Genomic DNA, 21,954 nt, shown 5'->3' on the forward strand with positions numbered 1-21,954 from the left:
TTTGTTATTGGGGGAAGGGGAAAATATTTACAAAGGTTTATTTACACCCACATATATATTTACATTAAATTAAATTTCTCCTCTTCTTCAATAAAAGTCCAAGAAGAAAAAAGTCTTTCTGTCACTTCTCAGGCCACAGTTTCTTCATTTCAGTTTTTTTGTGGCACTGGTTAGTGTCCTTCATTTTCCTGAGGCAGCAGATTTAAGTGTGGTAGTCAGGATTTTTGTTCTTACTTTGTGGAAATTTCAACCTCGAGCCTGAGCCTTCGGGGGATTTCCTTGTAGATCTTCACTCCTCTTGGGTTAGAACTTTGAAGGCAGCTTTCAGTTCAGTCTTATCAACGCTCTTTTGCTCTGTCCCAGCTCAACAGCTTGATAGAAACAGCAACAGTAGCAGAAGACGGCACAGCCACCTCCTCCGCATTCCGTCCTGGCTCAGCTCTCAGGACAACTCCAGGTTTTCAGCTCCTTTCTCCCTCTCTCTAGCTGCTGCTGCATTTCGGGACTCCCAAAGGGTTTGGAAGTCCACCCCTCCTCTTCAGAGAGTCTATGATTTTGGGAAAATAATACAGTCTTACCCCAAAACAGCTCTGTTGAATTTACCTCTGTTTTGTTGCCAGCTCTCCCTCCTGCAGGAACATCTCTGCGTCTTTCAGGGCGGTTTCACTTTATCTCTCTGCTGCTGGCTATCTTTTGGCTTTTAGCCATCGCTGTCTCTGTTCAGGACTGCGCCGCTGCTGCTTTCAGTGTCTTCTGCTGCTGCTGACCGTAAGGAAACTTTTCCAGCTCTTGATTACAGGACCGGTCCAGCTTTGACACTATATTGAGTCTCCCATGGCCTCGGCTGGGGTCTGGGGGCCCTTGGTCCTTGGCCCCCAGAGGAGCTCACTGGCCCCCTGCCTCCTTGTGGCTCAGATCATGGCTACCTACCTACTAAACTATCTTCACTACCTTCTCTTCCATTTCTGTGTGCATGTAATTTCCGTAGGGCGCACGTGGACTATTGATTGGTCCAGTAAGAGTATTATCAGTGGGGCAAACCATTACAACCTCAAAAAAGGTTTTTCAAACCACCACAAGGTGTCAAGTTATTGGTTAGTAAAATTACAACAGACTAAAGTCAGATAACAGCCAGAAAGGTCATAGTCTACAACACTGCTTGGATTCTTCATAATTTTATTTTGCAAGCAACAGACAATAAAATATCTTCACAAGTTTTAAACATGTGACAACAGCTGTTTAAATAATCTGTATTTTGGAAGATTGCTCCACCCCTTTTTCTATTGTCCATCCTCATCTTTCCCATCCCTGATTCAAAAATCATGAATTCATCCCCCAGATCATAACATCAGATCAAAGATTCTTCATGTTTATTGTGTCTTTTAATGACTTTTAAGTATCCTTTCACTTCTTAAGCCTTTGTACATTTACATTTTCATCTTTTCTCCAGAAGCACAGAGCCAGAGACACATTTTTCCTCAAATAAAAACTGAGAATTTCATGCAAGTCACTTGACCTTTTGAGCTGCTACATTAATAACTATGATAAATACAGAGTCAAATGCAGTCCCACTTGACCTTGCACATTGCTCCACCATGAAGCAAGAAACTGCTGCTGAAAAGCCACAAGGCAAGGGACAGAACTGGAACCTGGGCTCAAAATGCTGCTGCCATGCTCCCAGTAACTTCCCTAATGCATGTTAATGTGAACTAATAAATAATTAGTCAGATTTTCAATGCAGCTTATATTTATTTTTCATTTAGAACTTCTGACTTCCTTTTTTCCACTGTAGAAATTAGAAGTTCACACTTAAAGAAAGGGAGTTCATTTATATCAAAATACAAACTGTTCCACAGTGGTAATTAGTGGTGTTCGGAAAACACCCAGATCAAAACTGCAGAGCTAACATGCCTGTCCTTAAGGGTATTTAAACTATGTTACTTTGTAAGGTGAAGATAAAACAAACATCACCAGACAGGTTTTCCCTCTAAATAGAAGGGGCAAACATCATTACTTTCTTTTGCAAGCAATAAACAATAAAATATCTTCTCAAGTTTTAAACATTCTCACTGCTGTGAATATTTGTAATTAAAAGCAAAGGAAAGAAAGAACATGTGGTCTGGGAAAAATGAAAATAAGCCTTCATCTCAGTAATAAACCATTTAAAATATTTTGTGTCAAATTATGTTTTTTCATCCCTAGCACGCAGGGTAGATGCAATAAACAAAAAAACCCTACTAAGACAGACAGCTAATTACAATAACATTGTGAGGCTCAGGGATTTAATTTAAGGTGCTCCTTGGGCTTCCCTGGAATGTGCCACTTAATTACCTTCATAATTGCAGGTATACATACTAAAAGATATCACCTGCTATACAACTTCTAAAGAAATGGTCAGACTGGTCAAACTTAGCTCTCCTATTACAGTGTCCCCTGAGATGTGGCTAAGCATCTGGAGATGATGCTGGACACTGCACTTGTATACTTTCTGATAATGGAGATAATTGTGTCCCTGGGTTATTCTCATGTAACAGTATAAAGTTACAAACTTTTCAGTGGTACCTGTATTGCTGTTCATGAAAAGGAGGGGGTGGAGGCGTACAGCCAAAGCCTAGTGTCTGCCTAAATTTTCCTCCACATTTAGGAAGGTGAGCGATATTGCAATTTATAGGCGGTTGTTATCTCTGAGATAGTATTGATGTGAGGAGTAATATGGCCTTGTATAAAGGAGAATTCACATGTAATTAAAAAATTACCTGTTTTTCAAAAGTTCTAGGTTCTTAGATTTACCACTGGACAGTATATACTGAAAGCTGGAGGGGGTTGCTCTATCCCATGCTTTTTTTTTTCTGTATTTGAAGTATAGAAATCTCCTGCAAACATTTTTCCTTTAAATTTCTTATGATTTTACCTGGTGTCCAACAGTTTAAGGGTTGCAGTTAATGGGGCTATACCTGGCTGGCAACTTAATCACCAGTAGTGCTCCTCCAGTTTCAATTCTAGGGCCAGTACTGTTCAATATATTTATAATGTAATATATATTTTCTTACCCCAAAAAGTGGACAAGTAGATTTAGCCTTTTCAGATATTCTACAGTTTCATAGAAACAACATCTCCCATAACCAGATTTGTTATCTCTGCCATTTTTCTGCAGTTGGCCAGGCTTTTTCTGTGGTTGACTGACCAGTTCTGTGAAATTCTATGGAATTGTACAGTATCTGGAAAGGCTAAATCTGCCTGTCCACTTTAGGACAGCAACATTTGTTGTAAGAAAGATGTATGTTGATACTTTTAGTACGGTTTAAAACCTTTTCGTCTTCCATTATATTTTATTCCTGTCGTTTGAGGCTAAATAGGATTTTAGTTGAAGTGGGTTTACCAGTCATCACACACCGCTAAGTGACAGTTTCCCAAAGAGATTGCCAAACCAGTTGCCTCTGTGGCTCAGTTTCTATACTGGTAAACTACTCAGAGGCAGGGCATTTAGTCTGGGTTTTAGCTTGCTACTATTCATATTGTTAAATTGCTTGACTGATACCGGACACGGCTTTGGCTCAGACCCCAGCACTAACCAGGAAGGATTTCCACTGGGCACCTTGGCAGGTTCTTACTGCAAGAAGCACAAAATGCAGCCATGCAGCACAGAGACATCCATGGGCAGATATTATGAAGCTAATCATCCACAGTAATTTTTTTTGTGAGTTTTACTCGTTTTTACCCAAAATCCTTGGGGTGAAATTGTGACTCCACTGATCTGAAAGACTTACCAGGGATTTTAATGAGACCAGGATTCAGCTGGTGGACCTGGAGACATTTCAACTCATAGTTGCAACCTACTCCATGCTTCTCATGTCTGCATGGAGCCTAAGTGTCTGTGCAGCGTGAAACTTCTGCAGTCTGTGATACTGGGCATCTGCCCTGGAGCACATAGATTTGACTAAAGATGACCAAGCCTCAGACACAGCAAAAAATGTTCCTTCCATTCCTCCTATCTTTCCGCATTTCAAAGGAATTTATGGTATTTTTCATTTCCTACCCCCAGAGGAGTATGGCCTGCTGAGCAATAATTCCGTTTTGGTAACTCATCCTAGCGATTTCCAGTAGCAGCATTTCTTGTGTAGTCATATCTATACTGAAGTAAAGAATTATCTAAATCCACCATATTTTAAATAATTTCAATTATGATGCTGTCAGTTTTTATAATGGATGGTAGCACAGAAAAACAATAGTCCATCAGTGTACCAGTGTAAAAAATTAGTTGTGATAGGGTGAAAAATTGAGCATTTTTCCCTATGATTTAAGACATTTGAGACAAGGTTTTTCATATGAAAAGTAAAATTTCACCCATAAATCAGTAAAAGCAGCTTTTAGACATGTGCTCTATACTTTCATTAATAACACTTTTTTAGATTGGTTGAGTCTCTTTCTGTTTTGTAATTAACTTATCAAGGAGTAATGGTCTAATTTTAAAAAGCTGACTGGATGACAGAAATACTATTTGTTCTAAATTGAAAATATTTCAGCATCTGCCAATATTAGATTTCTTTAAATTACCCTTTAAAAACATTGATTTCTAATACTGTATTTCCTTTTCTCAATAAAATAGAAATATATGTTCAGAGGAAGCTGTTCTTAAGGAGGCATTGCTGAGAAACAAAGCCATTCCAGTAATATTAATCCCTCTCCAATGAGCTGCCAAAAATAAAGTCTCCATTTAATGCTACAAGTTTGGTGGGTAGTCATTTTTTATTATCCACCAGACTGAGAATCTGAAATTAAATGTTTAGCAATATTTGTATAAATGAAGAAGCCCCCAGCTCTATACTTAGACATAACTAGGACACTCCAACGTAATAACTTTCTTAAGATTAATTCTCCTCCAAATTAGTGCCTGATAAAAACATATGGCATGGTGTTTACCAGGAGAAAGAGCTCTGGTTTCATACATAACTTTGTTGCATTCATGGCATAAGACCAATGACACCTGAATGATGCCAAATAATGCCCTTTGGATATTTCATAGCTGTTAATCAAAGCAATATCAAGTTAGATGTAACATCTAAAATATCCTTTACCTGTGCTAACCTCAAATTATGTGGTTGATATTAGAACCCTCAATAAAGTCATTTACTCTATTGGGAAAGTAGAATTTAAAAAGTCTGTACTTGGCCAGACCAAAGGTCTTCATAGCTCAGTTCCCTTTTCCCCACAGTGGCCGATTGTAGGTGCTTATGAAAAGCTCATCAGACATACAGATTGATCCTTTCCAGGGCATATCCTGTAACTCCCAATAATTCCAAGCTGGAGATTTCTTTCTAGACCACTGCATAATAGTCTTCAATAGGCTTGTCTCTAAAATTACTCTGATTCCTTTTTTAACCCATTCCCATTTTTATTACCATAACACTATATGTATTCTACATTCAGTTCTCCATTATGGGAAAAATTACTTCCTTGTGTTTTGAATCTGCCAAACAAAAATTGTACAGACTTCCATTCAGTTCTCTTATTGTGAGAAGCTGTACGTGACTGTTCGCTATCTGCCCTAACACCACTCACCATTTTATAGATTTCTTCCATAGTATCCTCTCACATACCCTTTCTCCAAATAGAAACATCTTGGTCTGTTTACTTTTCATTTACTATCTCCTCAGATGGAAAGGTTTCACAACTTTGATCATTCCTTTTGCTCCTCCTTGTAACCTAGAAAAAAAAAAGATAGAGAAAAGTAGAGTGCTATACCAGTGTTTTCCTGCGTAATCTCAGTTTCCTTCCTTGTGGTTTACCTTTGAACTGTGACTATTTTAATCAAACTGGTCAAAATGATTCCATGGCCTCTTTCTTGAATGGTAGTGATGTTCAGAAAACATTAGCCTGCACGGAAAAGTTAGGATTTGTTTAAGTTAACCTAATTTTGCTAGCTTTTTTCTCATTCAGCAATTTGTAGTGTCCTTCTGCAATACTTTACAGCTGGCTTTTGATTTTAGTATCCCAAAGAACTTAGAGTCATCAGTAAGCCTCATCACTGTATCATATTCTTCACCTTTTCAGCATCACTTAGTAATAAAAGACCAATAATAGTGAAATTGTAACAAATCTTTGTTGTGAAAACAGTTGTATTTTTAGCCACTGCTGCATAGCTTTTAAACAATTACTAAACCACAGATTTTGTCTCTTCCTTCATCAGAAACTTAATTTTTTATGAGCCTTTACTGAGGGGCCTGGTCAAAAGTGTTTTGAAAACCAAACTGGACCCCTCTCAGCTCCTTGTTTGCTTTCATACACTCATCATAAAGGACTCTAATAGATTTTTGAAGTATAACTTCTGTCTCATAAAGCTATATTGACTCTTCTTATTCTAGCCACTTACTGCAATGCTAGTTCCAGTTTTGGTTACAGTTTTAGTTTATTTTCTTGGTACAGAAATCAGCCATACTGGCTTATGTTTACCAAAAATATCCCAAAGCCTCCATCTTCAATTCTTCTGTTACCCAAGCCAATTCAAGTGGTACACCACAAAAAGCAACACAGCAATTTCATATTTCAGCTATGCTGGAATTCAAGAATAGATACTGTCAAGTCCTGGCAATTTCCACAATTCAATTTTATCAATCTGTTCTAAGAGGTTTTTTTAGTGAGAGATTTTAACAAGTTATCTGCATTTCTGCTAAAGATACGGACAACCTTATGTCCTGCCCCTGCCCCCTTGCTGTGTATTGGTACTGGCTTTCATGGGGCTATATAGTCAAGGAAGGGACCTGCCTAAGCAGAAAACAAACACTATCCCCTCTCCAAATCAGCTGGTTTTGCCAAATAGGGCGGCTGATCTGTCTGTGTGTAACTGTAGGACCACTTCTGCTGTTGGCAGGTGTGGAGCATAGGGGAAGGATACAGCAAAATGGACTGAGACCAGCCTAGGCTAATTGTGAAACTGCATCCTGATACTTGAGCCTGAGGCAGTTTGCTATCATTATCATTTTACTCATTTATGTGCATGAGGGATTTCCACAAAAAACCACACCAGTGTAAGATTTAATGATACCGTTGAGAAAGGAGATGGAGTTACAATCTCTGAGAGTGTGGGAAGCCTCTCTCACCAGCAACATGACTTATAGAGAATGGCTCCTTGTGCCATCATGGGTACAAAAGAAATACATTTATTGAAGAGCTGAGACAAGTGGGAACTCTGCCCATTCAACTACCAGTTCCAGCAAGATCAGATGAGACATTTTGAGTGGGACTTTTTTTTCTCAGCATCTTCCTGAAATCCAGAATGAGAACTGAAATTCACCTTAGCAGAGCTTTCAGGGGTTGTGTGGATACAGAAAATAGGCATTCAAACAAAAGTTTTGTTCTACTTCGTAAATGTTTCTGTGATTTCAGTCATGAAAAGAAACACTACTCTTCCCACCTGCCTACAAAGGGGTTCTGCATTAGGACTATCTGTAAATATTGGTTCATCTCTCATTTCTTCTTCTTATAGGTGTATATATATATATACCTTTCCTTTAAATCACATATGCAAACATTTATACTTCTAAATTATATAAATAAAAGCGTGAGTGATGCTTGCAGAGAGGGAACACTTTTGAGTATACTAACAAAACTTCTTTGATGGACAATAATGGGAGTACGCAAGAATATAAGGGGTTTTCATTGGCAAAACAAGCCCATATATGTGTGGGCTGTAGCATACCTCAGCCAGATGGAGTGTTGTAGATCATCTTAAATGTGCAGTAACATGCAATAAGGTTTTAATGGAGCCTCAGATTCCTCTACACACTGAGCTCTTCTCATCTTTTAGGGTTGTCAGTATAAGGCCCTGATGCAGCTTGGCTGCCTACAGTTGGGCTGTGTCCTTTGGGCTTGCAGGATACTAGAAAGTCATAGTTCAGTAGAAAGAAGGTTCATGAGAAAGCTCATCAGATCTACTGCTAGTAATGTTCTTAATTTGGGAAAGCACTAAATGGAGTGGGACTTGGTCAGAAATAAATATTTAATTTCTGTATCCTGCCTTGTTATTCCCATGGTACATCCAGAGATGTTTTTGTCCCTAGTGCAAGAAGAATGGTGTTCCTGAGCTGAGGGAATAAAGGACAAACATTGCTCAAATTCCACATTCCTATCAGGTCTAGGGATGAAAATTCCCATACTCTGCTTTTTCAGTTTTGTTAATGCTCTTTCATCTTCAAATACATAATTAAATTTCTTAAATTGTGAAAATACATTCAACAGTTATGATTCAAAAACATTTTGCATTTTTTGGGAGGGGGAGGGCCAACTTGGACTTTTGTAGTGGTACAGACAGATGGTGTCCTTTAAGAATCTGGTGAGATTATACAGCTTAGAAAATCTATTACTTTAAGTATCTAAAAGAATACACAGTTGCTGAGGTTTTGAAACTGCTCTGTCCTAATATCACAGCATTCTTGCAGTGAAGGTTGATCCAGTCTATGATCTTGTAGTGTGGGTCCACATAAACACTAAAAGTGAAGAATATTGGTTTTACAAACAAGAAGAAGAATTCCATGGCAATTTGAGCAATGGAGAAACAATTTTGTGGATAGAATCCCGAACCACTGACATTTTACATTTCCTCTCAGGAATATTGCACTAAAATCTCCTAAAGTAATCCCTAAAACCACATGGTATTTTTAAATGAATACATGAATAAAATAAAAAAAATCTGTATTTCTGTAACACATAGGAATTCCAGTCATGAATGATAAACCAATCATAATAGAAATTACTCTAAATACAAAGCAGTATGACAATGTTCTTGATCACAGAGATTTTGCAATTTAATTATTAGGAAAAAGAGAGGTAGATGCAGAGAGGTGTGGCTACTATAATGAGTGTAAATCCCAGAATCTCTGCAACTAAACTCCGGCCATGACAAGCCTATCCTGACAGATAGTTTTGGAGAGTGACTGAAAGAAGGATAACATTTAAAATGGCCTGCCTTGCATGTTAGTAAAGGACAATTCAGACCTTCAAGACTAGTGAGGAAGAAAGAATTCTGAAGCATGAGTTGAAACTCAGATAGACAAAGTATTATGGAAGAATTATCTGAGCAAAGATAGGAACCAGCTTCCTCGAAAACCAGGAGAGAGAACAAAGAGCTTCTCCAACACCTGAAACCAGTCTTTCATTAATAAAGCTATGGGATGAGACAAGTCCAGATAAGTTTCAATTTTTCAAGAAGACTGAACTATTTTAGGGATAACTGAGGGGAAGAACCATCCAGTTTTATACACTGCATGGATATTAGGACCCTGAGAAGACCAAAGGTAATACATGAATGAAGAGCTGATTAGTCATCTAAGTCAGGATAACTTGCAAGAAACACATACAGCTGTGGCTTATTTATGCTAGGAGACAGAGGAAATTATCAATGAGGTGGATAGGTCAACTGGCCAAGATTTTAGTTTGGACAGAAAACAGATCTGGAATGAAGAGAAAAATGTCTTATTCCATCCATGTACATTTAGTTAGGAACTAAATGTTGCTCATCTAAACTAGATGCAAAGCTGCATAAATGTAGCCTCTATATACACTTAAAGGTGTTGAGACAAAAGAGGCTAGTGTGCCTATCAGGTCTCTTTCCACTGAGCTATGATCCTGATGTATTCAATAGCCACGCCTGCCTGACCAGCACTGCACTAGGAACCAGACTTAAAAAGGGAGGAGTAGAAACTGGGAGAGGAGCTTGGAGAGAGCGTGCAGGAATTACCTACCATTAATTGGTCCCAGTTTAGAAACCTACAAGGCAGTCTTGAACTGACATGAGAGACTTCAGCATCTTGTGGTTTAGGTCAGGACGGGCTAAATGCAAACATTAATTATTATGCAATAATTGGATATGTGGGAAGGAGTGTGGCTATTCATCACCTCTGTTAAAGGGTGATTAATAATGCAAAGGACACTACAAAGTTACAGAAGAGTGGCTATCTCTACTTCCCTTTCCTTGCTGACAGGACCAGTGGTTGTCAGTAATCAGGAGTAACATTAATTGTGCTGGTTCCAGCTACACAAGCTTGGTCTCAGATGTCTCTGAAGGTAGGGCTCTGCTTCTGCCCTTCAAATTGAGGTAGATGAGTTTTATGAGGTAGAGAGCACCATTCAGTTTGGCTGATCTTTACTGGTTGGTGGTCTATTCTAAAGTGTTGCTTGATGATGGGTATAACATGGGCAAGTATTCTTGTATTAGGTTAGTTCTGCTACTTCTACCAATCATGTTTTCTTCATAACACTTGCTGATTTTGCTTTACCCGACAAAAGATACATCTCTGACAACTACATAGGAAGATAATGAACATTGAACTGCGAGCTTCTGACATCAGTGTGACTACACATGACATCAGCTCACTAGAGGCAGCTGAAGACTGTAAGGGACTTTGCCTTGGGAGACAGAAACTGCTGTTTCGGCCTAAATAGTCCTCACCCACCTTCTGCCCCCTCTTTGTTCTGTAACAGAAGACACACCAACACTGTTTTCTTTTCAGCAGAGAATAATTAGAGGCCACAACAAAGCCACAAGGAGGGTTTTTTCTAGGTAAAATTGACTTGATAGAGGAAGACAGATATAAAGTGGGAAGGAGACAGTCACGGACTTTGGACAAAAGTTGCAAACTCCCAAGAACATGAGGATCCACCCCTGGGGAGGAAAAGATGGGAACGGGTTGAGAGGAGGGAAAGAAACTGAGTACAGCCTCCTCCACCTTGCCAGGTCTGCTACAGATCCATGACACCCTGCTGACTTCTCCCAGACTCCCTCCCCATCCCTACATGCATCTCCCAGGTGTCTCACAAATACCTTTTGAGATTTCCCTTACCATTCCCAGGAATCTGCTCCACTGCCACAAAAGCTGAAAAATGGCAACTGCTGCCAAGGAGCTTTAAGCTGTAAATTCCTAACAGCATTCCAGCCTGGAGCCTTGCCCTAGGCAAATAGGTCTGAAGAGCTTTAACCCAAGCTCATTCCCGAACAAGAAACACTATTGTTTGACAGCTGTAAACCAAGCGTACTACTGCTCTCCTCTCCTCTCCTTTACTATGCTTCATCCTCTCCTGCTGGCCACATACCAGACTATGAGAGACCTCAGGCATCAGCATCTACAGATCCTAGCAGCTGAACTGCCTTTATTGCTTGTCTCTACATTGCAGTACAGCTTGCACATTACTTCTAGAAATACCACAGATAAAAGAATTAGATAAACAAATCTGCCATGCTAAGCAAAGAACACTGATACACTCCTCAGCTTCCCACAGGTCCTTCCATCCCTAGGTAACATCTTAAACTATACCCTAATGGTACACCTCTGTTCCATCTTTACACTCCGTGCTTGTTCACTTCTGCTTCTCTCTGTTGCTTTCTGCTCTTCTCCTCCCCTATGAATCCTCTTGCATCGTCCAGCAGTTGCTGTGTCCATTCCAGTGCTGTATGCCAGTCAGGTTCCCTTCTCCAGAGCCCTTCAAATAAACTCAAAATTGCCAGGAAACAGCACTATATAGTCATAAGAAGCAGAAGATAGATAGTAAGATGCTACCAAGTGCTCCATACTGGGTTGTTTGGCAATCACACAAAGCCAGACACTCTGCCACAGCTCAGTCCCTTCAGCATTTGAATTCTGCCTGATCAGCAGCATGTGACACAAGTTTATACATGATACTACAGCTAGTATGAAGTGTCTCACAGGATTTTCCAGCAACACGCTTCTCCACATACCCAACCAGCTTGTTTTGCTGTGTATATATTTTTCCCATCCACACTTACAACCTGTTTATCTCTCTCCAACATCCTATCATAGCTGATTTACTGATAAATTAAATTTACCTAAATTAATCTGAAGACCAACACGCACCCTCAGCTCTCCGCAGCAGATCACAACTTCTTCTTGGTTCTTATTTTTTAAGGATGTCATACAGCGTTGCACCCCTTTTTCTGAGCAGCAGCTGACTTGCCACTTGATTAACAGTCCTTGTTTTGCTTACACTGAAAAACATCATGTAAGATTCAGGAAAGTTATTAAGTGGGACCAGGTGGTTTTTTTACTGTCTCCTGCAGCCTTTAATGACATTCTTTAATGACATCTTTATAAATCCTGTCTACTTTGGTGCTGTATGTAACCTACCAGGTACTGAATGCAACATACAAAAGCAAGATACCAAAGCACTTGTGATACCAGTCTGCCCATAATGACCTGTTTTCTCTTTGTTTTCCTTTTTTGATGTGGGTATTTAGATAACTTAGAAATTAAAATTAGATCCTGCTCTAAGTGACCATTCTTATCCAACAGAATGAAAAGGGTACTCCTTACCCTTTCTACTACTGCGTGCTTTGCTGTCTCATGAGCACATCTCCTTTAATTTATCTGTTATAAATCCCAGTAGGTGTATTCATTATGGACTAGGGATTGTGCAAATGAGTTATGATTCCCTTGGAAAAACAAAACCAAAACAGGACACTAATCAAACACAGGGACACAGCTCTTAGATAAGCAATGCTGGATTCACTCCAGGGGCTTCTGCTCTGTGTTAGGACAAGTTAACCCAGTAGCTGCTTGGTGTTCTGTATTGCTCAGGACAAGAAGCTGTGAGTGCTCCTTCTTGCCAGTGTTGCCTCGTGAGTGGTTGATGACTCCATTTTGGTCCTTAAATTTGATATGTACTTCTCCTGTATGCTAAATTTTATGAATTGAAAAGCACTGTGTGACTTACAACTCCTAACAGAATAATTATTCAAAGGATGCAAGAGAAGCTGAGGTAGAGAGTATGTGTACCAGAGCAAAGATGTACATTTTTTATCTTTGAAGTTAAAGACCTAAGGAAATAGCATTAGAGATATTTTTCTTTGTCTACTCAGGAGTCAGGCATGATTTCAGTTCTTGTGTTAAAATTATCCCTTTCCTTACTACAAACCACAAATTCCAGAGAAACCGGAGGAGCATAGCATTTTAAGTGGTTATAGAAAGTAAAACAGACCCATGCAAGCATGGCAGAGAGTATAAATCAACTCTGAAAACCATGGAAGAGGATGTGTCATGATTCCACTCTCATCCAGTGAGATCTGTCATCTAATAAGTGAGAATTGTTGTCTGAGGGTGCTGAATGTCTGATTTCCTCAGTAAGTCCTTCTCTATCCTGTAATTAGCCGGCCATTAGGAAAGAGGTGGACAACAACGGTCTCTGCTGTTTGGCATTCTTAGCTGGAAATAGCCCTGTACTGAGCTCAGTAAGCTTTCATGTATGCTAAAGATGCAGCTGTCCTCATGAAGCCACTCCACATAGGATTAAAACAGTGTCACAAAAATGGTAGGTGTCTGCATATGCTCAGATGATGAAGAGTGGTTTACGTGGATTTGCTTTTTTGGAGCACGGTGCTTAACCCCCACCTAGATCGTTCTCTAGGACAATACATACATATACATACTTATAGGATCTAAGCTTTATCACAGGTATTTTAGGCAAGAATTTATATCAAATGTCATGCTGGTATTTACTGTAAGAGTCACCTCTGGACTTAAATTTTATGCTAGCTATTGAATAGTCTTTTTTTCTGGATTGTGAGGAGAAAAAGGCAACACTGAAAAGTGACAGATAACTTTTAAAAACAAAAATAATCCACAAACTGGGCAATTCAGTGGACAAGCTTCCCCCTCCATTATCGAGGATTTTTGTAAAAGGACATTCCTCTTAAGTTCCCTGTCCTTTATGGACAATTACGCAGAGATTAATATTACATAGTTACATGATATCACATCACACTATACTTCATCCCAAACCTAAGAGTAGTTGCCCAAACAAGCCAATATTTAAAAAATAGACTTTGTCTTATATGTAAAGATGTTTCATGAAAGAATAAAGTAAAATTTCACACTGCCTTAGGAACATTGTACATAGGAAATACTGCATAAAATTCCTCCTTATGCTATTTTGAACACATTCTTACAGCCTTCTTTGGTGTCCTCTGCTTTTTGGTATGTGCTCCCAAGCTACTAACAAAAGTATCAAGATGCTAGTCATTCAGCTTCATCACAACAGGAAAGCTACAGTTCAACAGCATTTTAGAAATACCAATAAATAACATAAAAAAAAAAACCTCTAAATCTCAGTGATGGTAAATAAACCCTCCAGTCTTCATAAACAGATTGGTCTGTTCTATTCTGCACCCTTCATTTCAGCACACACGAGTTCCCCATATTTGAATTGCAAATGAGTGGCACAAATGTTAAAAAATGTTTCTGCGTGTTATTTTCATTGGCATCAGTCTCAGCACTGTTTTGGAGATGGAAGAGTTTTTGCAAGCCACAGCAGGGCTGCAAGGAAACACGTATTTCCCCTGTTGGATTGCCAGAATGGAGTAGTTTTACTCAAGCCTTTCATTTTTTCCCTGCAATCCTTGTTGGCCTGACTAGGGATCTGACCCTTAACAGACCACCAAGTACCACTGCAACCATCCTCTTTATACTCCCTGATGTCATCAGCATCCTCCATGTTTGTCTCCAGCAAGCTGGAAGAGACTTTTCTAAAGGCTGCACAGGATGCTTGTTGCAAGTGCTAACCAGGCAACACTGTGGAAGGAACTGATGTGGGCAAAATATACACCTGAGCCCCAGTGCATTCAGAGACAGTATGTGCAGGTAATGGCTTTCTGTATAAAATAGCTTAGAAAACAAACTGGGTTGGCCACCTAAGCAGGGCTGCGAAATTAAGGTGACTGCTTAGACATCTGAACTACTGGTGCTACACCAGAGGAGAAAACTCAGAAGTTAGCTTGTGCTCTTTGAGAACTTTTATGTGTTGTAGGCACATTTGGTGAATCAACATTTGCCTGTATTCTGTAATGTAGGGAAATTTCTTCAGGCTGAAAGACTGCTGCAGCCTAAGACTGCATCTTTTAGCATACTAAAGCCTCCCACTGACTGCCAGGAGGGCTATTAGGTCCAACACATGAATACTGAAGCATTTTTTTCCTTCACAAATTGTGCTGCCAATTGAAGTGCTAAGGATACAAAACCATCTCAGAATTCAAAGTTTGTCTTGAAAACAGGACAAAACAACTTTCTAGGAAAAGAGATGTGACAGCTACCATGCTGCGTTGCTTTCTGAGGCCTACTGGTATAGCCTAAAAACCCTGAGATGTACAAAAATACTCACAGTAGACCCAAGGCCACACTTCAGACACAACCTACTGTTCAAAGAGCATAAAAAACAAAGATCTGATCATCAAAACAAATTAAAAGGTGATCTTATCCTTCATTCCATGAAAAAAATAATTTGTAACTCCATTTCAGCGAAGAAAAGGTTAAATCTGAACAGCTTCTTGTGACAAATTCTTAATTTAAACACAATTAGTGTCCATTGGTATCTAAGACTAATTCACACAACAGCAGCTGCAAAAATGATTTATTTTTTTTCTGCCTAAGAAAAAAATACACTGAAATGTGGAATAAGGCTATGTCAAAGGTAAAATAAACCATAGTAGCCAGTGCCTGCCAAGAAAATAAGATCCAGCCCTGCAATCCTTCATACTGTTGAACCCCTCAGTCTCTGGTTTTCACATTTTCAGCTTGTACAGATTTCTTTCTTTGTGAACTCAAATGTCTGCTGGGACTGGGAATAGAAGAAAAGTTATGGTTAAACCCTTCTGTCCAACCCCATTCCTTGAATAATCAGAAGTAAAAGAAGTAAACTAATAAGTCTCTCTCTTCCAGCAGTCAGAGTATTACAAAATAAATTGCAGTTAATCTATAGCAACAGAACCGTCCATTTCTTCCAGGAAGATGAAATATAAAATATGCAGTAATGCTCAAAGCGTTTGCTAATTATTTAACAGAGGGATTTTCCACATAAAACACATTTAAAAATTGAAAAGCTTCACTAGTCCTGACCAGAACATTTAAAAGAATATTTTTATCAGTGATATTTTAAATCAGAGGACTACAGTAACCCCCTCTTGTAGCCTGAATTCAGCTGAATTCGACAGTGTTATAGACCCTTCTGCAAAATGACAGTATTACATATCACTAGTATGAAGCAGGAACGATTTTTAAAGATTGGCCAGAATGAAGCAGAGTTGAGACTAGGAGGAGATTTCCAGAAGAGTTCTGCCTTGTCTGAGCTTCAGTTATTCACATGCCTCCTAGTTTTTCTGCACCTCAGTTTATCCAGCTTTAACTGCAATCTTTGTAGACCCTGTAAAACTATGAAGCTGAGCTGCTGCAACACACCATGATTTCCAGTGAGTATCATTTACAGTAATATTTTATTGCTCATCATCCAACATCCTCTTTCCTTAAACATCCTAATATTTGGGGTTTGTTCTTTTTTTTCTGATTCAATGGAGCTGCACCCAGCTGACCCTATCTTTCTCTTTAGAGCTGACGTCACCACTTCAGCACCATCCATCCATCTTCCTCTGCAGTGTATGCTCATTTCCCAGGGCTGCAAATTTCACCTGCCATTAATTTTGTTCTTTCAGCACAGTTGTTTACAAGAAAAAAAAATAAGACTTTGAGGAAATGTTGGCATAACTACTAGCCTTTCTCCAGACCTTTCTTAAACAGATGTGTAGGACAAAGTGAGGAGGGGTCAGGAACTGCTGTCTCCCAGGGTCATATGAAGAGAATTAGAAAAAACTACTGATGATCAAAAATTGAACAGATCACAAGTTTGGTTAACCTTAAATAAAAAATAAAAATAAAAAAAAGAAGACTGGAGGTACACATGTCGATAGTCTTCAAAAGCATAAATTCTGTGGTGAAAAGGAAGGGAACAACCTGTTCTCTAAATGGGTAGGGCAAGAAGTAATGGAGTTAAACTGCACATAAGGAGTTTCTAATTGGAGGCAGTAGAAGACTGTCCTAACCTAAGGAAAGCAGAGCACTCAAAGGGATGCCTGGGGAGGTTATAAAATTTCATCCCTTATTCGTATAATTTGGATATTTACCAGGAAAGAGATGGGGAGATTGGATCCTGCTTTATGGTAATGAAATTGTGGGATGGACCATATGAACTCTTCACACTCCTTTCTGTTCCAGTGAGTTTATGCCATAACTGTGAAGTCCAAAAAGATCCATTCATCTTCCACTTACATATATGAACACCCCCTCCCCTTCCAACAAACAAAGTTTATACTGCTCCAAGGCAAGGGCTTCATCTAGCCCAGCAGTTCCTGCCTCCCAAACACTCAAATTCATTTTACAAAGTGAACCATGTTCCATCTTGTCAAGTGGGGTGAATGACTCCCCCTTCCCTTTTTTCCCTCCAAATGCAACAGCCCACATTAGGGAAAAAATTCTTCTGAAGTCAAATACAATCATTAGTTCCAAACATTTGAGCAAGATACATGAGTCAGGAGCAGGACCACCATGAACACCTCTGCCCAACTTTTCATCTCTCACTAATGCTGATCTGATATTTTAGAGAAGGCAAAACTTCCCCAAGTCACTGATGCCTTAAACCCCTATTAGTTTTTTATTTTTCTAAATTTTGTAAGCTTTATAAGTTTTCTAAGTAGTGGAAGTAGATTTTAAAAGCAGCAGCCCTCATTCCTTTACCCTGTAGTACAAGTAGTTTGCACATTCCTTAACCCTCTTACCCCATTCCATGCACCCTATACCAATCCTACCCCCGAATCCAGTAGAAATGTTTAGTCTCTTGTCAAGGCAAGGCCTATACTGTTTAGAGAACACTCATATCTAGGCCTGAACAACAGAACAGAGTCAAGGACTAGGTGACTATGTACCCTTTGTGCTCTGAGGATGATAAGAATGATGAAGTAGGTGGTCCCAAAGGCCCCCAGACCCAATTCTCAGGGGGTGGACCCGAGGTGGACCAGAGCAAAGGCTACGAGGTGGACACACTTGGAATTGGACAGATAGTATTATAAAATGTAACATCTCAGGCACAGCCTGCGCGTGCCTTGTAACATCTATTGCCTTGGCACAATTAAACCCTTTCCTTATCTCCCTCAATTAACTGCTTCTGAGTTATTTTTTTAGCATCAACGTTTTACAGCATCACACCCTGGAAGTAACGGAGCCAGGGACCATGGGGAAAAAGTTCAATTAAAACAACAAAAAATATTATTCCTGAGCCTTGCTGGTAACTCACAGAAAATCTGGATTATGGCACTGACAGACAAATACAATACATAAACAACACACTGAGTGTAGTGAGTTAATCTTTATTCCAAGCAGCTTCCCAAACAGGGAAAACAAGGAAATGCAAAGGGGACTGAAAAGGCACATAAAGTCAGTTCCTGAGAGGGGTTCTCGCATTCTTCCATCTGACTCTCAGTGGAAGAACATCCTTAAAAGAAAATCAGATTCATCTTGAGGACCCCAAGTTATAACATGCCATCCCTTACCCTCACAGGAGCCACCTACTTGATGAGCCTTCCCCTGCTTTCCCCTACCTCTGTTGCCATATCCTGCCACAGCAAAGAAACATGGTTTCAATGACAGCTTCTTCACATTTAACAGTAAGGGCTTTTCATCCTTCTTTGGGGATACCACCTCCCTCCCTCCTCCAGCTTTAATTGTCAAGTCCTGGGTCAAACCTGGCTTCTCATACCAACCAGGACTCTGAATTTATGAAGCTTCATCATGAAACAACATAGGCTGTGTGCTCCCACTTTCCTGTTTGGGAAGCTGTTGAGATCTTCAGTCCTCTAGATGTCAGAAGCCTTTTTGCTCCTGGCTTCCTGTCCCAATTTCCTCATCATAAATCTTCTCTGGCACCAACAATGTTCCGCTCAGTGACCTCCTGTGTATTCAGCTTACCACATCACAGAATTGCTTTTAGGGAATCACTTCCACATGTCACCACACCATATGCCCTTCTGCAGCCACAGAGCTGAACACACATCTTAAGACAACCAAAATGCATGTAGTTATATAGGCAAAAAAAAAAAAAAATCTATCGTCACGGCACACATCCATCTGCAGAGAACTGAGAAAATCTTGCAGTCTCTTACCTGATGTTTATGGGTCTTCCCATCAGGAGTGACATACCTTTGTGTAAAGGAAGATGCCTGCATTTTGGTCACGTGATGGATCAGTTTGGGTCACATGATAGGGAAAGAACTGTGCAACCATCAGGGTACTGGGTGTTAGACTGCAGGCAGGATGATTTCGTGCCTCAGGTCAAACAACTCAAGTTTAATCCCACTTTTCAGCCGTTATCAGGCTACCAGATGAGCTCCAGACAGGTCTACAGCATATTGAAGTGCAGCACAATTTACGTTTTCTGCCAAGACAAACCAGAGCATTTTGATCTTGGCTGCTTCTTCTTCTGTTGTAACCTAGCACCATTTCAGCTCCATCTGTGATTGCTGTGCTGGGAAGACAATAGAAAACAGAACATTTGTGATGAGTAGCATCTATCAGGTTTTAGTATCTAAAAGCCTTCCCTGAGACCCACAGAACAGGACCTGCCATGACCAGAATCAGAAATGGAAGAGGAAAATCAGCCAGGTGGCTATAGCTACTGTTGGTCTGCTTCATGGCCCAAACATGCACCTTTAAACCACTTTGGGAATTCCCACCTGTGGCAGTCCTTCAGGATCAAACCCTGAGGCAACCTCAGGCAACCCTGGGACACCAAGAGGCAAGTCGTGTGCCTTCAAAGTATGAAATTCACAGAAGCAATTAGGTTGGAAAAGACCTCTGAGGTCCTTGAGTCCAACTTATGACCTATCACCACCCTGGCAACTAGACCGTGGCACTAAGTGCCACGTTCAGCCTTTCCACCAGGGACGGTGACTTCACCACCTCCCTGGGTAGTCCATTCCAATGTCTAATCACCCTTTATGTGAAGAAGTTCCTCCTGTTGTCCAACCTGAACCTCCCCTGCTGCAGCTTAAGACTGTACTCTTGTCCTGTCACTAGTTGCCCGGGAGAAGAGACCGACCCCCGCCTGGCTACAACCTCCTTTCAGGGTGTTGTAGAGACTGATAAGGTCACCCCTGAGCCTTCTCTTCTCCAGGCTGAACATCCCCAGCTCCCTTAGCTGCTCCTCATAAGACCGGCGTTCCAGACTCTTCACCAGCTCCATTGCCCTTCTCTGGACTCGTTCCAGCAACTCAGTGCCCTCCCTGAATTGAGGGGCAACGTCACCGAGCCTATGGGAAGGCACTGAGTGCAAATAAAGAACAGTGAAGGTATCTCTCCCCCTGGACAGCCGCAGAAGTGTTTTTAACGCAGAGAGCTGCCCTTTCGCCTTCTCTGCGAGAGCAGGCTCAGCGCTCCGCTCGCACAACTGGCAGGCGCTCCCAGCGCGCCCCTCGCCAACACCCCGAAATTAACCCGCATCTTCCAGGACCGCCACCGGGACAAGTTCGCGGGGAAGGGGAGGAGGGCGCTGCGGGGTCCCATAAGGCAGGGACGGCTCGGCAGGTGCCGGGCCACTCCCGCTCCCGGCCCTGCGCTGTGCCTAACGCGGGCTGACAGGCGCGCCCGCCCCGCCGCCCGAACCCCCCCGCGAGCCCGCGCTGACATCACCGGGCAGGATTTAAATAGCTCCGCAGCCTCCTGCTTCCCGGATACAGCGCGCACCATTGGCCGCCGCCGCAGCCAATGGCGGCGCCGCGCCGCTCCCCTCCGCCAATGGCGGCGCCGCGGCCGGCGCGCCCCTCCCCTGTCGCTAAGGGAGGGAAATACAGCGCGGCGCGGCGGGCTGTCAGGTGCGCCGGGCAGCGCTGGGTGCGCCGGGCGCGGGCATCAGCCGGGGGGCTGCTGGGGTGGAGGGTGGGCTCTCCTCCTTTACCCCCCCCTTGTTTTTCGTCCCTGCTAGGCGAGCTCCCGTAGCCAGCCGCGTTACTCGGTGCGCGAAGAGTGTGGAAAGTGGCGGTTCTCCGCTTTGTTTTAATCGCTCCGGTGGCGGCGTCTCCGGGGCGGTGAAATACGGGACGAGCGGCCCCGCCGTGCTCCTTCCTCCTCGGGAAGAGCTGGAAAAGAGAGAGAGAGAGAGAGAGAGGGGAGCGCGATCGGTGGTGCCTCGTGGGCTGGCCGGGCCGCTGCCGGGGCTCGGCGGCCGCAGACGGTGGATTTGTGGGAAGCGGACGGGATGAGAAATAAACGCACCTGGCCAGCGGTGTTTAGGGGAGTGGGGGCCGGGTGCCCCCGCTGGCTGCCGGAGCCCTCGGACTCCGGACTCGGACCCGCCGAGCTGCAATGGACGCTGCCCGCCGCTGGCCGCAGAGCGGAGCATTCCCGCCGCCGCCGCCGCTGAGGAGGGAGAGCTGCCCGCCCGGAGCCGGCCGGAGCGCGCCTCTATCGCCCGGAGAGGGACCGGGGGTTTCCTCTTCGGCATCGCTCCGGTGAACGTGGGCTGTGCCAACCGGGCGCCCACATAGGTTGCATGGCAGCCGCGGCGCGAGCGAATAGGTAAACGCCACTGTGTAGATGTGCTGTTCGGAAAGGAGAAAAAAAAAAATAAATTAAAAAATGCGAGGATGCGAATGTTGGGCCTGGCACAGGGGACTGGGCTGCACCGGGAGATGGAATAGCCTCTTCTCCTGTGCCTCGCGCGGCGAGATGTAGCCTAACGAAAATGAAGTCCTTACGTAAGGCGGGCTGGCTGGATGGCTGGATACCTGCTGGGTCCTGCATCGCCAGCCGCTGCCCCGCCAGAATTACCTGGGTTTCTCCCTGCCATGCCGCAGCCTGTCACTGCAGGGCCTGTCCTAAAAGCAGACTTTCAGCCGCAAGAGCTCGTACATTTAAGAGCTGCGTAGCATCGTGGAACAAGCATAAATCAATTGCATTCCAAACTCAGAAAATTTAACCCATTTCACTTGTTACCAAGCTTACAAGCTTGAAAGGAGAATGCATAAATCTACTTTGCTGTCAAGCCTTAATAGTGTTGCGTAAAACATTTCTGCTTGGTTACTGTTTATTGCTTCACACCCTCCAAATATTTCTGACTTGTTTCTTTCCCGTATCCACA

The 21,954-nt window shown here is 42.0% G+C and overlaps 1 protein-coding gene and 1 long non-coding RNA gene across 23 annotated transcripts in view; one reads left to right on the forward strand and one right to left on the reverse strand.

The window, feature by feature from the left end:
* LOC135411772 (uncharacterized) overlaps window positions 1-21,954 on the reverse strand; it is a 22,652-nt gene continuing 698 nt past the window's right edge. Inside the window, exons 2-3 of one of the 19 annotated variants that reach the window (XR_010429291.1) lie at window positions 5,560-21,415; window positions 1-547 (exon numbers count right to left, since the gene is read on the reverse strand). Coding sequence is in view for 2 of the 19 variants with exons in the window: in XM_064649823.1 (XP_064505893.1) it covers window positions 20,686-21,415 (730 nt within the window). In the remaining 17 variants the exon portion in view is untranslated. Of the gene's footprint in view, window positions 548-1,159; window positions 21,416-21,954 lie in introns of those variants that run through there. The other 18 variants (XR_010429294.1, XR_010429305.1, XR_010429303.1 and 15 more) reach the window with 18 other exon arrangements.
* The window catches only part of LOC135411776 (uncharacterized), a 50,032-nt gene continuing 49,346 nt past the window's right edge, over window positions 21,269-21,954 (forward strand). For all 4 annotated transcript variants that reach the window (XR_010429308.1, XR_010429309.1, XR_010429307.1 and 1 more), the window contains exon 1: window positions 21,269-21,392. This is a non-coding gene — a long non-coding RNA (uncharacterized LOC135411776). The remainder of the gene's footprint in view (window positions 21,393-21,954) is intronic.

The sequence above is a fragment of the Pseudopipra pipra genome, chromosome 3, assembly GCF_036250125.1.
Source record: "Pseudopipra pipra isolate bDixPip1 chromosome 3, bDixPip1.hap1, whole genome shotgun sequence".
In the NCBI taxonomy this organism is placed as follows: domain Eukaryota; kingdom Metazoa; phylum Chordata; class Aves; order Passeriformes; family Pipridae; genus Pseudopipra; species Pseudopipra pipra.